At 47.3% G+C, this 18,935-nt stretch overlaps 1 protein-coding gene across 2 annotated transcripts in view; it reads right to left on the reverse strand.

Moving 5' to 3' along the window:
* Positions 1 to 18,935, reverse strand: part of EEFSEC (eukaryotic elongation factor, selenocysteine-tRNA specific) — a 68,195-nt gene that overhangs the window by 24,683 nt on the left and 24,577 nt on the right. For both annotated transcript variants that reach the window (XM_078872314.1, XM_078872313.1), the window contains exon 9: positions 17,028 to 17,184. In XM_078872314.1, the coding sequence (XP_078728440.1) occupies positions 17,028 to 17,184 (157 nt within the window). The remainder of the gene's footprint in view (positions 1 to 17,027; positions 17,185 to 18,935) is intronic.

Below are 18,935 nucleotides of genomic sequence, written 5' to 3' on the forward strand. Positions count from 1 at the left end.
TGTTTCAGCACTGATGTTCACACATTGCACCAGGTACTCATTTAAGGCTGAGTTGACCTAGGAGGCCCAGGACCAGTTGAAATATTCGGCACTTGTGATTGGTCGTGAGTGCAAATCGAATTCAGGTCTCTAGGTTCCGAGTGCCGTGCGCTAACCACTTCGCTATCGCTCCCCGCATAGAGACACATATAGACACACACACATATATGTATAAACTTACATGAAACTTCAAAAGACAAGGGCACATGTACACACAGCCAGAATGACTTGCCTGCTTGCAAATGGATCAAGTTAAGTTGTTGATAAAGTTATCTATTCTAAGCAAAGCAGGTAATTATTAATTTTGTTTCGAGTTAATCCGACTGATTTGCTTATAAGATACCGTCCTATGAATACGAACACAAATATACAGGCATATAATATTTCTGAATTCAAAATTGGTTAAGTTAATTAATTATTCAAGGACAGATGTGGCCAAACATCCCAGAGCAGGACCCTCTTGTGACTAGGTGAAGCTTTCCTGGATAAATATGGCACATTGTTCTTTTACTGAATCAAAATTGGCATGAAAACATGCATTCCATTACCATTCTATAATTTCCTGCAGAGGTAAGACATTTTACATGAAGAAAAAAATCACAGCTCTGAGCATTGGAGAAAAAAAAAACGCACATTGCATTTTTCAACACATTTTCATTGCACCATGAGCAATGTATTCCCACAATGTATTCAGCCGTCAATCAACGCGGAACACCGTGGAACACGGTGGCAACGTTTCTCCCATGACAGCAACCAAAGAGGGTAAAAAGGCTCAGCTTAAATTCAGGCAGAGCTAGAGAAATGGGAACATGACAAGTGATGGATATAAGGTAGAGGAAGGATTGCAAGTCCAGCAGCCCATTTAGTCCGCACCATTACGAATTCGTCACGACCACTTTGGCCACCCGCTCTCCCAGTAAACACGTACGGAAATTATCCATCTTCCCGCCGGTGGCGCCATCCAAACTCATTGCATGGAGTCCAATCGGGTGAATGTGGAATGCATCCAGCTTTGACTCGAGCACGACTTTGTCCGCTTGCAGAAAAGCTGTTTCTAGAGCGGAGCCTTTTTTTGAAAATCACCGCTTCTTAAAATAACTTTTGGCCTTGAATCAAAGTGTGGCCATGCTCAGTGGTTTGAACTTCTGTTCGTTTAAAGGCCCCTTTTGTCAATCCACTGCTGGATGAAAGCCTCCCCGTTTTGTTGTTGTCATTTGACTCGACCGTACTTCTGCATATTGGTCAGTTAGGAATTGGTGAAGAGAAAACCCAGGATCCGTTTGGAGATCACCAATACCAATACCCGCCATTCGCCACTAAGTGACGGTGAAGTCACCACGGCGCCCGTGCCAGGCCAGGTGTACTTTGGATATCGCTCACCACTGATGTCAGGCATGACCACGAATTAAAATTCAGGTCGCTTGGGTTTGCAGTGTAGTGCACCAGCCTGTGCGCCATCCCTCCAACGTGCACATTGACTAACAAACAATGAAAGTACCATGCTCAATAGTTTGAACCACTTCAGTTGAATTAAACAGCTTTCATTTCCAAAAGCATTTGATCATGCATATATAAAATCTGCTTCTACATGCTGGCTAACCAGGGCCATCAGCCACACAGAGTACGTTTATAAATGCTACAGTAAATATATGTGGATATTTATTTTGCTCGAAATAGCGTTCAACCAAGGGCTTATTAGGCATACAGATGGAACCATTCACAACCCCACCAGCAATTCGAAGATTTGTTTCTTGTTCGGGTCATGTTTCCATTTAAGCATTAATTATATTAGCATTGTGCTGAATGAAATATACAGCACCTCCAATGGCTGTAGGGGGATGTGAACCCAATATTTACAAGATACGGATTAAAAAAACATTTAATACTGATAGGAACCTCCTGGTTACACCAGCTCACAGGGGATTATTGTGTCCGTCGTGCAGAGAGGGGCTGGGTGGGGAGGGAGGGGCTGGGTGGGGAGGGGATGGTGAGGAGGGGCTGGGTGGGGTGGGGAGGGGCTGGGTGGAGAGGGTGGGGCTGGGTGGGGGTTGGAGGAGTGGGGCTGGGTGAGGAGGGGCTGGTCACCCCGTAGTGCCCTTATAAAACTCAACGTTTAACCTACTCACGCTGGCTTGTGCCCGCCCTCACAGTCGGCCATATTTGCGGAATACACCACGCCGCCGTTGACCCTGCAGGCCATTGACCGAGCAACCCAACGTTCCTACCAGCTCCCTCCGCAGGAATGTGTTGTTACATATTCGATTCTCTGCACCTACCTTGAGAGTAATAATCAATCGATTAGAATCGATGCATCGTTGACAAGGACAGGGACTCCTCTACTTACGAACATTCGACTTACAAACTTTCAGAGATACGAAAAAACCTGTCCGTATGTGCAGTTGCCTGTTCGGACCGGGAGTCGTAAGTTCCACTGCCCCACGATAGATGGAGGTGGTTGTTCGGTGTCATTACCCAGCATTCCCAGCATTTCTGCCTGGGCCGCGGTCATTGTCCGTTGTTGTGTTGTTGCTGTGCTGTTCACTACGACGCTCTCTGTGCTTTTCACGAACATCATCAACCCCCGCCGTGTCTCAGAAGCGTAAGAGTGGTGAAATTGTTGATGGTGGTAGTTAAATGAAACAGTGGCGTCTACATCTCCAGGAGATTATGCAAATTTTAAAGCCATTCCTCGTGTTAAGTTTACATGCCGTACAACATGTTTGACATCGACAGGAGTAAAGTTGGACTTATGAACAAATAATTGTACGACAGACTTCTGGAACCTAACGCGTTCATAAGTAGAGCAGTCTCTGTATTCTTAAATTATTTAGATGTGTTGGGAGAGTGGTGAACAATTGAATAGTGATCCGGTCCCCCTTTGACCAACCCGCACTGACCAGTATGGTAATTATGATCAAACAACCCCCATAAACGACATGCCATGAAGAGGCCTCCATCTCGCGGTGGATTGACAAAGGACCGTACATTATAACAGAAAATGTGAAACAAGCTAACACGTTGGAATATGGCCCTTGGTCACGTAAAAATAAAATCCTAATTCTCAGGGTTGGAGTAAGTCGAATGAAGTAAAATTAATAAAGCGATATAGGTTGCTTTAATGCAGTCAATGGTGATGGCGCAGAGCTCATGATCTCACACCACTTCAGAATCCCGGTCTAAATATAGGGCGGACGCGACGAAACGAACCCAGGATCTCAACGGCGCTAGTTCAATGTCTCTGACATGCTATTAGCCCCGGGGGCACTTCAAATTCAGAGCACACTCGGCAGCAAGATGGACCGAGGCTGAACTGGAAGCGATGTCACCAGCACGGTGGGGGGTTGGGGGCGGAGGCGGGGGAGGTCAGCCTTCATCTGGCAGTGGACGGCTGACGACGGGCGCGGGAGTGGAGACGACAGGCGCTCGCGAGGCCAATCTGTGTTTTTTTTTTATTATCCATCCACGATAACGACAACAGATCCGCCGATGAAACGGACGGCACGGAGTGGCACGGCGTACGCGAGCCTGCTGGGAGCGCTGCGCGCGCTCGCACGCTTTAATTGACATATCGCTTTTCGTCACTCGATCCGGCCGACTTGAGTTGGGGGCTTTGGTTAATGCTGTTTGTCACCTCCTGACACGAGCTGTGCAAAACGGAGGAGTTCAGCAGCGAGGAGGAGGAGGAGGCGATGGGGGAGAGGGATGCAAACTGGGCACGTGTCGTGACGGATGCTGCAAGATCTCACCACGTCCGTCCAGCTCTGACTGAGGTTGCATTGGCTCCCGGTTGATGAAGGGATTTTATTATCAGGTCGCACACTCGTTACACAAAAAGTGCCTTACAAAAATGAAGCACAATACCTTGCCTATCTCGTCAAGGAACATAAACAATCACGCGAACTACGGTCATCCTCGCAGTGGCTTTTTGGCTGGCCATCGAACAAAGACGGTCACTGCATCGCGCGCTTTGGGATGCGTTTCTGCGGCCGTCTGGAACATTCTGCCTTAGGATATAAGGAAGCCACTTGAGCTATGCACTTTTAAATCAAAAATGAAAACTCATTTCTTTAAAAGTGTTTTTTTTGTGTTTAGTTTGTTGTCCTTCCCCCGCACCTCCGATTAGCACGGTTGGCTGCGTACGGTGCAAAAGAAGTTCAACATACATACATAATACAGAATGAGGGGGTCATGATTGTGTTGGAGAGAGTGAAAGACGGGAAGGTGCAGCGCAGTGCGGTTAATGGTAGCGCCTCTAGTGCCTGCATCAAGGGCGATGTGAACCCATCGCATTCAACGTATATATACGAATCGTATGCCTACCATCAAGAGAAATGCATTCGATCCCATCAGATCTCTAAAGCCATGCGGGGTGGTTGAGCTTGAATATCGTTTGGATGGGCACCCACCATGCATGAAATAGACTCCTGCTGGGCTGCATTATGTGCATTAGAGAGAAGCACAGTCAAGTGACCCTACCTAACAGCGCAACACCGGGGGCTTTCATCCAGCAGTGGATTACCAAAGAGCTGCCACACGACGATATGAATCAAAATAATAAAATTAATTCTTACACACACGCACACGGAGCCGCGACCTAAAGAATTGATTGATGAGCTGGAGCAACAATTTCCCAGCCCCCCACGGCACCGCGAGGGAGACACCACACGGGAGGGACTTGGCGAAACTAAAAAGGACCCATCCACGGGCATTCAGCTCAAGGAAAACCAACTGTGAAACCACCACCTCCCATTAATTTCCACAGACGATACGGGCAATGGGTTGAACTGTCTGTGACACAGAGAGTGCACGCATGAGTGTTCGTCTTTGCGTGTGCATACGAGATACATGGGGGGGGGGGGGGAAGCGGTTCATGAGGCATGAGTGTGGTTTGACGGTTTTTCTTCGTGTGTACATGCGCGTGTGTGAGAAGCGGAGCTCACTAACAGCACTTGCCCCAACAGTCTGTTAAAGGCTATACTGGGGGGAGCTTTGTCTTTGGCGCAGTAGTTTAGCGATTAGCGTGCTGCGCTACGAACCCGAGTTTGATTCTCGCTCACGGCGAACACCATTGACGATCATATGAAACCAGTCCTGGGCCTCCCCTAGGTCGACTCAGCCTCGAATGAGTATCTGTGCAATGTGTAAATATCACCACCGTGGAGACAAAGGCGGCCGGGCGTGGTGCTGGCCATCCCACCCCTCGTGTGCCATTCCGGCCTTCATCGGTGCTACTCGCTAACGGCACTTGCCCCGACAGTTGAAGGCTACGCGGGGGTTCTTTGTCCACGTTGCTTGTTTGTGCGAGCGTGGCGCGCCGAGATTCAATTTTAGTTGGGTTTCAAAGACACGAGGGGCTGTCCGGTTGGGATTTCATCGGCGAGGCCAAGAAGGGCTGAAACCCGATCGCACGGTTAAGTGTCGCCAATCGAGCCCAAAGGGGGATGCCGCACTCCGAGGAGGAACACTGTGGGGGTGTGGGTGGGTGGGTGGGGGCGCGGATTATTCCGAGCTTCTTATTAGCGCCGTTAAATTAATTTCTGAACCAGGCTCGAGCCTGCCGTCATTAACCGCTGCCCGCGAGTCATGGACGCGTTCGCGTCCAACTTTATCGACGCGCTGCGGACAACAATATCCGGTCGATATCGCAATAGTAATCGTCGCCGCTATTTGTACACGTGCATGATATTACCGTGGCCAACACTGTCAACATCAGCATCATCGATACGTGTGCGCATGCCATATATTCCTGTCACCATCATCACCACCACCATCCATATTTCTCAGCCAAGCCAAGTACTGCCTTGCAGCAGTTTTGGCTCACCGTGATTGCCTCTATCCCGACGAGCACAAACACAACGTGTGTGTGTGTATGTATGTTGAACTTCTTTCACACTGTACGTAGCCAACCGCGCTAATCGGAGGTGCGGGGGTAGGACAACACAAACTAAACACAAACAGCAGTTGTAAAGAAATGAGTTTTCAATCTAGATTTAAAAGGGCATAGCTCCAGTGGCTGTCTAATATTGCAAGGAAGAGCATTCCAAGCAAGCGATCGTCTGACAAGTCTTTGTTCGATGGCCAGCCAAAAGCCTATGCTGCTGCGAGGATGACCGGAGTGTCGCGTGGCGATGGTTTATGCTCCTTGACGAGGTCAGCAAGGGTATTGTGGTTCATTTGTGGCAAGCACTTTGTGTGTGATGAGTGCGACCTTAGAATGGATTCGAAGCCAATGCAACTCGGGGAGCACATTGAGCAGTGGCCAGGATTAGAAATCAATGCAACTATAATGTGGTCCCGATAAGTGAAAATAACTCGTGGGAAGATTTAGTTGTTTTTTTTAATTGCCAACCATCCTAAGGAATAACCCTCCAGATAAATTAAGTTTAAAAAAAAACCTTTAAACTTAGTGAGACTCTCCCAGATAAACATATAGCTGGTTTTTACGCGCACGGACGTAAAAATTGCGCGGTAACGGAATTACAGTACGGGGCACAAGAATGGTAGCATCCTAAAATTTGACATCAGTATCATTTGGGGCGTATAAACGCACCTACCCAGCAGGTTCGGTGCAAAACATAAAATATAAAATTTTAACGGCGTTTCTAACGTGTATGCACTGTTCTTGCAATTTCTGGTTACCGTGGGATCGCTCGTGATCCATTTATGGATACCCCATTGACTTATAACATGTCATTGAATATTGTAAAGGTGATGGCTCCACATTCTTACAGAGGGGAGCGTTAAAATATCTACTAAGTGTGTTGAGATCATAGCGGAGATATATAGGGGCTTTGAAATATATTCATTTTAGTGGGGCATCTACAAATGGATCAGAAACAGAATCAGTATCTTTTATTTATCCTGAGAGAATCGGATGAGCTGTTAAGCTATTTTCACACATGTCCAGTCGGGGCGCGGGGGGGGTCAGCGAGTTTCATCAACGAACGAAACAAAAAACGATCCGAGTGCAAGATAAAGGGAAGAAAGTCGCTAAAACTAAAGAAAAATATACTATAAATAAAGTATAGAAGTACTAATTTGCAATTGACGCAAGTGCAAGCGAGCACACGGCAAGTTATAAGTCGCTTACGCTCGCTCCAAGCAGCAGCCCTGGGCTGTTAAGAACCTCAAAGTTTCCATAACCGACCTGACCGCTCAGTGGCTACCTCTGAAGTGTACAACCGCAACACCGCACACTGCACACCGCAACACCGTAATGTCGCACACTGCAACACCGCACTCCGTAACCTCGCACTCCACACACCGCACCGCCGCACTCCACAATGCCGCAGTTGGCCCGAACAGCACCCAAAAGCCGCCGGCCAGCGGAAAGTTTGGTCAAACTCTTTGGGAACAGCGGTAAACGCTCCAGACTACTACGTATGACTACTACGACGGGCTACGGTTAAACCGTAAGGCACATGTGGCGGGTGCGCTAACGTTCGGCCGCTCGCAGTGAGTGACATTTCGAATGCGGTGGTTGGATACAAATGGGACCCCCCCACCACCACCAACCTTCTTTGGCTACGCTGCTCCATGCGGCATTGCTTCGATTTTTATCCCGTCGTTTGAACCAACGGACTTAGGGCTTTATGGTAATAAGTGCTTGTGTACAGAGTATGAAAACGCGCGCATTTTAATTGAATTTCTAAAATTGACTTCTTGCTATCTCCTCTGGGAAGGAGCAGGCCGCTCCCTTCATAAGAAAGCGAGGTTCGCAATCACTAAATCCGTCTCTTCATCGTTAAATTAACACTTTAATAAGTAAGCCATTTGATGATTATTTTTTATAGTTGTCAATAAACATAAATGCTGGATCTATGAGTTAAAATTTGTTTATTTTTTTGCATTGTTATATTTGTTTGAATTTCCACATTAACTTAAACATGCATTGCTGGTGATTTTTTTATTTTATAAATGTAACGCTGATCGGTAAGAAAAATAAAAAAATATTGAATTCCCAACATCATTTGAGTTAAATAACAAACTTATTATTCATTCACAAATTCAAATCATTAGGCCACTAATTTTTTCCGCCATTTGCTCAAGTTTGACTATGTGTTTGGCTGTACTTTAACGGGAAACAACCATGCATAAAACCGGTATTATAGGCTGATGTTATTTTAACTTGAAACGCGCATAACATTCGCTCACTCTCTAAAGGAGGGAAACGACCCAAAGGCGCGAGGAAGCACAGACAAGCGGGAGATACAACCAACCGGTGGAGCCGGTGATAAATTTCTCCTCCAAGCTCTGCAGTCCTCTACATATTCAGGTTTTTTAATCAATTAGCGAGTGTGGACATGTGAGAGGAAACCGGTGCGCCTGGAGAAAACCAAAGAGTGCGAGAGGGTGCAACACTCGATCCCGTACTGATGGTGGAGTTTGCATTTGCTGCAGCGCACGCACCTCTCCTCTCCTCGAACGAAAGCGTGGGCACACCCACGAGGCCCACGCCAAGGGCGTTTCGCAGCATTTGCTGTGAACCACCAACCCTCGCTTCCCTCCACAGTGCTGGATTACAGGGGTGCGCCACCACCGCTCCCGCCCAGCCTTTACCCACCCGCACTGACCAGGAGGATGAAGTATGGTGCGATAAATAAGGTTTAGTACCTTGGTAAAAACTTGTTTTTAGTCGGTGCCGCCATCTACCCGGTGATTAGCCATGGACAAAAAAAAAACCTCCCAACAACTGATCGAAAGCGGACAGCGGCAACAACTGATCGCGTAGAAAAACAAGTTATGAATAACTAATCGTCAGCGGACGGCGGCATCGAAGAAGCGAAACCCCCTCGACACGTGCAGGCATGGGGACGCCACAAAATCCAACGGTGGATTGACAATATAGGGCTGTAGAGGTACGCCTAAGCCGTTTATCGCGTCACCCACGGAGGTGGCCGTGATCGTGCTGCACAGCTCCCGGACCGAGTGTTTGCGTCGCACCGCGCGTAGCCCGTCTCGAGGTCCGACGGTTTTGCTCCGCGCGCTGACGAAGCTCCCAGCGCGCGGAACGATTCGTCATCGGGTGGGCCCGAAAACACGCATCGGAGAGCTGCACCGGTTGGTTCGTCACCTTTTTTCTTTTGCGGGTGACGTATTAAGAAAACGTTACAATCTTTTTTTGACGGCTGGTTTTATCGGGGAACGGCACAGCGCTGCGTTCACCCCCAGCTGTCACTGGGCAGCGCTGTGCAGCATCACCGCTGCCGCTGGCACTGGGGCATCGGGCGCCTGTGTTTTTGTGCCGCGCCAACTCCAATAACAAACATGACGTAATCTATCTCCCGCTAACAGGCGGCCCGACGAAAGGACCTGGAGTGGTTAAAGTCTCACGGCATGACTGTTTATTTTCGCGGCAAGAGGGATCACCTTTGGATGTTTAATTTCAACCAAACTGTCGGGTCTCATTATCACTCGTGAGCGTAACTTCTTAATGCGGACTTTAAAAAAAAATGTCTATAATTTTAAGCCGGGTTTCAACCTACTCCTGCACCCATCCATCGCTCAAGTTAAAAAGAATACGCGACCCAATAAAACAAACAGCTCTTATCTTGTAAATGCGTGTCTCGGCTGTGGGTTTTTCAGCTGCCCATTTTAAGTTTAAAGCTTTGTTAAATGGAAAAGAAGTCTTGCTGCCACTCTCGTGGCATCAACGCAGCACCATATCTGTACCCTGGGAAACAATGTCACTTGCATTGACGTCAGGAGGGCACTCCCGACAATAACTTGACTTTTTTTTCCCCCTTTATTGAGTCCAGGACACACGGCATAGGTATATATCCACAGGATCCTTATCTGAGAAGTTGGGGTGTTTGAGGAGGCTTGTGTGTGCGTGGTGTGCTGTGGCACTGCTCAATCTGCTTAACTTTGTGTTGTCTATGTAATGTTTCACTTAATTAATTACGATCATCATCAGCCATGGTCACTTCACTTTCGGAGCATGGCCTCGGCACGCTGTCACCACCTCTCACGATCCTGAGATGCAACCATTTTATTATTTTATTGTATTAGGTAAGACCGACTCTGAGCTATAAAGCTTTTTCAGAAGCGACTTGGCCACAAATGATGGCGCAACGAAGTGGGTTATCATCATGTGGACATTTAAAGCAGCCAAATAGTCGAAACGCATCTTGATTCTAAATGTGGAGGGAAAAAAATGGAGGACGTGGAGAAAAAAACCACACGACCACGGGGAGAGAGACAAGCAAACTCCAAATAGACAGGAGTCGTGGCCGGGACCGAACCCACGACCTCCTGTATACCAGGCGAGGTAGTTAACATCTCGCCACCATGGCACCTCGTATTTTCACACACACCGATTGCATTGTTCCATCTCCTCGGTTGGCATCCTATCGGACGCGTTCCATCCTTTGACTGCCATTCCATTATTATTCTTGGCCATCGTCCATCATCCATCATCCCTTCTAGAAATGTGTCCCATTTTAATTATAACCTGGAGAATAATGATAAAACAAAACATAATCACAGTACATGATGTTAGCAGGGGCTATTTAAGAGAAACCCATTTTTAAATATGAGCAAGTTGATCGACTTGATCAAATAATTTGAATAAAGTGAGATATTTTTTCAGAATTTTGGATGAATCAGCGTTCAGAGCACTGAGCCAGAACTGCTGAGATTCTGAGTTCAAATCCAGGCAGCAATATATTAGTAAAGACAGTTGATGATCTGAGGCCAATCACCAATCACCAAAGTACGCAGCCAACCGATTAACACGGTTGGCTATGTACGATGCGAAAGACGTTCAACATACATCCATACCTACATACAAATAAACATCACATTCAATTTAAGCTCTGAGAATTACAAATATTGGTTTGTCATCCAACAAAAAATGTAGCATGGTGGGAAAGTTCCATCTCCTAGTGTGGATAAAGGGTTACTTATTCCCATGATATCTTCTTCCAATGCCCATCCTCTAACACAAGGTGATACGCAACTCAACAACATTTCCAAACGACAATGATAGCACAATTGGGGTAAACCTTTGAGAACAAAGGCAAATTTTTATATTTTTTTCAAAAATCCCATTGAATGGCAGGCAACGGGGAGTGAAACGGAGTTCACTGTAAGTTGAGGAATTGCTGTTGGAGGGGGAACAGTGGGGGGGGGGGGAGACAACATGTACCCAACAGCCACGTCCACCCACGAGCCTCGCTCCTCACCCCACGCCCCACAAACACCTCTGTGCACTCGGGCCACACGGGGACTTCATTATGACTCAGGTAGGGTTTCCAAAGCGGGTTCAGAGGTTACGTAAACAGCTGGCACGGGGAAAGGGTACCGCCAAGCTCTGGGCAAGGGGCTTCTGGGAGGGCACGGGGAGGAGGCGGCGGAGGAGGAGGAGGGAGGCTGTTGGCTTGAGACGAGGGATAGGGTGGGTGGCGGGATCGGGACTGCGTGGGCTGGATCGGGTTAGCGGCGCACGATGGGGAGGAAGGGGGGGCGCATTTGAAAGCTGGCGAGGATTTCTCGGGGCTCGGGCCAACGTGGGGCCACATCTCGGGAGGGCTGTCCCCTGTACGATCCCGCTCTCCCGCCGCCGCCACCCCCACCATCATCATCATCATCATCCGTGCCGCCCCCTCGCCTTCCCCCTCCCTTCTCTCTCCTCCCCTCTCCTTCATTCCGCCCCATAGATGCTGTTAGTTGTTAGTGGGGCCCTGCTGTGAGAGCGCGCGCACGCACACTCCCTTTTCAATTCGTCTTCACAGTCGGCGTTTCCTCCCGCCGTCACGTGCCGCCCCTGTCCAGATGTGTGCCACAGTTTGCTTTCCTGGCCGTGATCGTCTGTGGGATTTAACATTTTTTCGTGCGATTAATGCTCTAACCCGCTCCACATGGCTCCTCCGCCGCACGGTTTTTGGAAGGCGCTGGATGAGGTGCGACGCTCGCGAACTTGGCGATACTCTCCAGACATTCACGCACGAAAAAGCGCCAGCGGTGGCTACTGTCATGCTCGCCCTATTTGATTCAGCCTACGACGAGTAATTGGTTTTCTCAAGAAATAATTGTCATCATTATTGGCCAGGAGCTGTCCAGTGCTAAACGAAAGCATCCCCAAATCGTGATGCGACGATCCGTAGAGCACCTTTACATGAACCTACGTAATCAATCCATCTCCGCGGAGGACGACAAGTTCAATCCAACGATAAATACCGCAGTGGCTAAAATATATACCAGAGCACATGAAACATAACGTGGCATTGGGCATCCATCCCAGGACTTGAGACTCAGTTGAGGCTTTGCTGGGTAAAATAAAGGACCATATTATTATTGGATAGATCATCATCGCAAAAAGTTAATGAACTTAGCACATCTCCACAAACGCACGGGATTGGTGGGTAACTCTACACAAGTTCCGAAAACAACGCAAGGCAGAGCTGGAGCGTCGATTGAATAGATGTCTGAAGAAGAGCCGTTACGATCTTTTAAAATTTCTCTATTCCACGGCAGAGTTTCTGATGAACATGTTGAGTTATATTGGCGTGTATGCCACTGCGGAAGCACTCGTGCTTTCAAATTACAGAACGCGGTCTGAGAGCGCAATACTGTATTGTAATACCGAAGAAAGCTTGTGTTTACTCTCCAACACACCGGTGTGCTGTACTAGCAACAAATTGGTATGTTGTGTTTACGTGACAAACCTTACTAATTGGCTGTGTCGGGTGGTGGCGGGTTTAACGACACATTTATATTTACGCGATCTAACCCAAAAAACGTCTATTGTGGATATGTTAATACGTATACAAGTTATGGGTTAACACGCACACATTGTCAAACAAACGCTTTAACGACAGTGTTATATCAGTTAAGGATCACTGTAATGTGTTTATCAAGTAATGGAATTAAGTGTAATGTATTAATTAATTAATACTGTAATGCGTTTATATTTTAGCATTGGTATGTACTATTAAAGTACAATTTAAAACTATTTACTCGTAAGGTATTTTATAATGAATGTATGAATTAAATTGTTTAATGCGTAGATTCTGTTGATTATGTTGTGACTGTTTTGGGAGTTATATAGCAGTATCACGAATAGCAATTTGCTCATTCTAGATTTAAAGTTTTCGTGACTGCAAGGATCCATGCTCTTTGGTTCTTTCGGTAAAGTTACGTAGGTAAAGAAAATAAAAAAAAATTTTATAACATACAAAATAAAGAAATTACATCACAAGGTTTCGATTGCAAAATAAGCAATTTCTTGCTGTGGTTGTCACACCTGATGATGATTGCTTGTGTTGCAATCGAAACTTCGTGATTTAATTTATTTATTATCTTTTATTTTTTATTTTCTTTACCTACGTGATTTTACCGAAAGAACCAAGAGTGACAATTTGCTCAACTATTATAGAAAAATCTAAATTACTGAAACTAAATTTAACAAAAAAACAAATGATCATCACCATTACACTGCTGTCACTATACAATTCCTGTTATAAAACATAAAAAACAACATTTAATATGCAAAATATATTTACAAGCCGTTCTGTCACAAAAACAATGGAAATTGAAATGCAAATTAGAACAAACAGATTGTTTTTTCTCGTCACAACCTGCGAATTTTGGAAGGGAATTCGTTTACCCCCACCCTTCCTCCCCGTGGAGCAATGCATGCAATCCACTAACTTTTATTCACTTCCATGGAACGCCCGTTATGAATATTGTGAATATGGGCGTTTCTATAACCTGAGAAATGTAGTTTCGCACAGATTAAGGAAGGCAGTAGCAGGCAAGCGGCTTTCAAATAAAAAATATATAACGGCAATTTCATAAAATTACAAATACATAACTTTTAGGCGACATCACAGCTTTTGGCAGCTTTTATAATAACTCCAAAATGCACTGCTCTAATCTGTTGCTTATATTCCCAACGCGTTTTTTTTTTCATTTAAAAAAGGACAAACCGCAATCAAGAAAATAAATACATTACTTAGCCCCGTGCGGCAAAAACCACTCAACCAGAACCGCATTTCATCAGCAGCCTAAAGAGGCAAAATTATGGCTTTTAAGATTGCTGCCGCGAGAAAAAAAAATGGAGAACCGATCCACAGGGAGCCATTTCTCATTTCATTTTAAATTCTCGGTAATAGCTCCTTTTCGCGTACTTTGCAAATAGCGCTAATCCACCCACGTACGAGAAACGGCACAACCTAGCCGCCGCCGCTGCGCACGGAGAGACCACTTTAACCTGTTAGTTACCGCACGCGTGCAGAACTACCCCGAAGCTTCTTCTCTTTTTGCTCAAGCGCCGCGATAAGTATCGTAGGAAGAACCGAGCGGAATGAGCGGCCGGCGCGGCACGACGAGCAACGGTGTTGCGAGAGAAAGAAAGAGAGAGAAAGCATTGGACGGCTGTCGCAAAACCTGTATGGGACGTGCACAATGGCGGAACCCTCTTACTTTCTAAATAACGCGTTTTGTACAAAGCTTGCTCCTTTTTTTTCTTCCAAATGCTTCCCGCAAATGTCTCGATGAAGCCAACACTTGTCCTTTGTACGAAGCAGAATTTATTTAATTCATCATTTAACGATTGAGTTTATTATAACGCAATGTGGTGGGGGTTTTGTTTACTGTGGCGATGATGCTGGATGTAATTGCCAGCGAAACGGCGTACTCAGATTGTAAATATCGTGGATTCACTCTTCAACACACTGGTGGGCTGAAGTAGTAACTATTTGCCGTTTTGTTTACGTGATAAATCCCTTACTTAATGGCCGTGTCGGGTGGTGGAAGGTATAGACACATTTACACTTACGCGATCTAACCCAGAAACCTTTATTATGAATAATATTGGTCGCGAAAGCCTACGTGTTCAACCAAATTAATCATTGATTCCAGCACCCTACAAAGACTCCGCGGCGAGAGTGCTGTCACAGAGAGCGCCTATTACGATCTACTCGACGAACACTTGCAACTTTATTCATTCATATCGCGTCTACTACGTGCAAAAAACACATCTCAAAATGTGGCACAGCCGGGGATAAATAAACCAGGGCCCGGCTATATCGAGCCCCAGGGACAAGCCGGGGGCAGCCGGGGGCAGCTGGGGGCAGCCGGGGGCAGCCGGGGGCAGCACCAACGAGTCCCAGGACATCCTCGGAGGATGGGGGGGAGGGGGGAGGGTAGCAAAGCCGACTCATGACGACTAAGTGCCGGCACCTGGACCAGGCTTGATGCACACTCGAGAGGCCACGTGTGGGGAGATGAAGGCGCAGAGTCGGGGAAGATCATCACGGAGCAGACCCAGGTGTTACGGGTTTACGGACTGATGTGAGCGGACGCTCGCTATCCGACTTGCACTCCTCCTCCACCTCCTCCTACGGTTGCTGGAAACCACGTCGTGGCCCATCATGGCTCCTCCCACACTCAACCAGTATATATACAAGGACTGTTTTCTTGGAATTTATCTTACTTGATACAGCTATCGTGCTGTGACGGTTCCACCTGAATACGGAAGCTTGTGTTGCCTCTGAAACGTCGTGATTTTTTTTTACTTTTATTAATTTTAATTTTTTATCTACGTGACTTTACCGAAAAAACCTAAGAATATGCCCATCAAGACGTTTGTGCCGGGATAGGTGCACTACGGGGTCATGTTAAGCGGTAAAGGCTCAATCGCAGGAGGTCTTGGGATAAGACCCAGGTGTTAGGAGTTAACAGGGCAGCGACTGATAGGTTAACCACCTGTATTCCCCACTGCGCCAACACTCCGCGATTTAACCACCAAATACTCTGTTCATTGACGTGAGCATCGCTGCTTTTATTTTCCGTTGTTGCTGGAGGGCAACTGCCTCCAACTGCCCAGCAGCATCTTTGATGAGAGCCCCCCCCCCCCACCACAGAGGCTGATCTTGACACGGTGGGTACCAGTTGTCAACAAGTCCACTCAGTCCCACATCTGCCCATCTCTTATCTAGCTAGCGCGCTTTACCCGATTATCCCCTCCTATCCAGCCACACAAGAGCCGATTTGGCATTTGGGTTACATGGCCCAGCCAACGCATCCTCGCCTGCCAAAAAGGAGTCAATTTCTAACGATTTCCAAATAATATGAATGCCGTTTATTTATAAAGGAAAGCCTCACTGTATAGGGAGAATCTTTATCAAGGGGGTTATACATTTGGAGATCTACTCTCTCTTGTGATGAGTGCTATGCATGCTGAATTAACGGGAGTGCATGTAAAAATAAAACAAAGGCCACTCATAGGAGAGCATAACAATGTAAGGTATTAACATACATATTCATGAACCCACTTGCTGTACTGCCAACTCCTGGCCACCTCGCATCGCAGAGAGCGATGCGAGGTGGAGCAAGTCCACCAAACTTTGCATGCAATGAGGCGTGCGACCACCAGACCGAGCTCTTTCAAGTATTTGCGAGCTCCTCACACCATCCAACCCGAGACTAATGCACCCATTCGTGATGGACCACAAGAGTGCGTGACTGACAAATGTTCAGACTTAGAACCGAAGCTGCAATGGTGTAAAGTTCACCACACAAGAAATGCAATCGAAGGGCTGCCGGGTTCGATCTTACGCCTCGGCAGTTGAAACAAGGACCCAGGTTTTTCCCACATCTCCCCACCACGCGGTGGTATAAATGGGCACACACCGCTGTTAGCCAATCGGCAGGTCACGTCTGGTGGGGTAAAGTGTGGGTATTCTGACCTCTTCTAAGACCTCTGGCCAACATAGAAGAGACAGGCCGACAAACCCTTTGAGAGGGGCTCTCTGGAGGCTCCCCATAAGTCGAGGCTCTTCCTTGAGCAGGGGCACGAGCGAACGAGCGAACGAGCGAGCAATTGCAAGGCGGCGCCTGGCACCTCTTTACCGACATCACAGGCAGTTCACAGCAATGGCCCACCTACATACACGTCCACACACACACAGCAGCAGCAGCAGCAACACAGGGGGACACCCGCGGTACATCGCACGCCCACCGGCCCAAAGCCTGCAACCTACCCGGCACGCGGACCTTGAACTTGCCACTCTGCCCAAAGCCGCCCTCGATGAGGCCCTGTTCGCCGGTGGACAGGGTGACTTTCATGCCCACGAAGAGCTGCATGTTGGTCTCCTTCTTGAAGAGCGAACGTCCGATCACTTCATACTCCCCGCTTGCCTACCGAGCGCGCACACACACGTACGGTCAGACGAGGATGATTAACATATATTTGTTGGTGGTCGAGACCCGACCCCGATGCCTGTATATCTGGAGTTTGCAAGTTCGCCCCGTGGTCGCGTGAACTTTTTCTCCAGGCCCCCTCCACATTTAGAAAAAATACATTCAGAGTATTTGGCCGCTATAAATTTGCACACGATAAGCCACTTCGTTGAGCTATCATTTGTGGCCAGGTCGCTTCTGAAAACAAGCTACATAGCTCAATGGGCCTTACCTGGGGACAAAAAAAAATATTGTTTAGCTTTTATAGATTTAGCTAGATGGCCTGTTGCATTGCAATACCGTAGGAGATGGGGAAGGAATTGCTGAGGGTCACATCCTGCAGTGGATAGATCATGGCTGACGATGAGCATATGCAGTGCAAAAAGAGATCCAAAAGTAGCTGACTTTTACTGACACACTGTGTTATTGTATAAGAGTACGTGAAGTGTTATAATCAGTCACAACGACGTTATTTGTGTGTATCATTCTCACAATGCGTTTGAATCGTTCGTACGTGCATGAGGGCTGAGCCAACAAGCTCACAGCTTGATAACGGAAGCGACGTTGACACAGTTGCGTTATCCATCTCCACGTTTCCCTTCAAGTGAAATGTACTTGATCCCCGTCAATCTGCTTAGGCTTTAATACTTTTGCACGAGGAGCTCTGTGTTGCTCCCCAAACCACTAATTCATATGAATTCACTGTCACTAGATCACTGCTTTCCTACCACGTGAGTATTTAACTGTGGAGACGAAGAAGGTGCGGAGAACCAGGTCTGGTAAGTCTGGGTTCTCTCCAGATGTATTTTTTTTTAAATAAAAATTTCTTCCAGTTCTCCCTGTAGATTTAGCATGTTTCTTAATTTTCACTTAACACACTGGGATGACTGAAAATACCCAAAAAAACACGAGGGTTAATCTATAATAATAACTAAATTCTTACAGGCCTTGTATATCCCCCTGCTCAACTCCCCCATGGGAAGGTTGAGTAGTTATGGGGTTGAGTGACCATACGTCACCATTTGACATTCCTCAAAGTCACGGGTGTAACCATCAACTGCAACAGAACATCCACAGGCCGATGCGCACAGCTCCTTCATGAAAATGCTAAAAAAAATTAAGATAGGCGACAGTAGCAGGATTGTGGCTATGCAACCCAAACTTTGGACTGTACCATAAACCACACTGTGGTCTGCGCCACCATCAACGGAGGAGGAGACGCAAAACCACACGAACAAACTCTCCCGAAATCCTCTCGCGACTATCGCACCTCGACATTGGCATTTAACGCCTTAGAATATTGCCACCAAAACTAGGATAGAACCACTTTGGTCAGCTAGAGTTGGTGAATGGCAAGCGAGAGTTAATCGACCGCTATGAAATGTGCCAATTAAAAAACACATTCCTGCGGAGGGAGCTGGTAGGATCGTTGGGTTGCTCGGTCAATGGCCAGGCTCAACGGCGGCGTGGTGTGTTCCGCAAATATGCCCGACTGTGAGGGCGGCCACAAGCCGGCGTGAGTAGGTTAAACGTTGAGTTTTATAAGGGCACCACGGGGTGACCAGCCCCTCCCCATCCAGCCCCACCCCTCCCACCCCCCACCCAGCCACACCCTCCCCACCCAGCCCCTCCCCACCCTCGCCACCCAGCCCCTCCCCACCCTCCCCTCTCCACCCAGCCCCACCCTTCCCATTTTTGGATGCACGACG

The sequence above is a fragment of the Lampetra fluviatilis genome, chromosome 34, assembly GCF_964198595.1.
Source record: "Lampetra fluviatilis chromosome 34, kcLamFluv1.1, whole genome shotgun sequence".
In the NCBI taxonomy this organism is placed as follows: Eukaryota; Metazoa; Chordata; class Hyperoartia; order Petromyzontiformes; family Petromyzontidae; genus Lampetra; species Lampetra fluviatilis.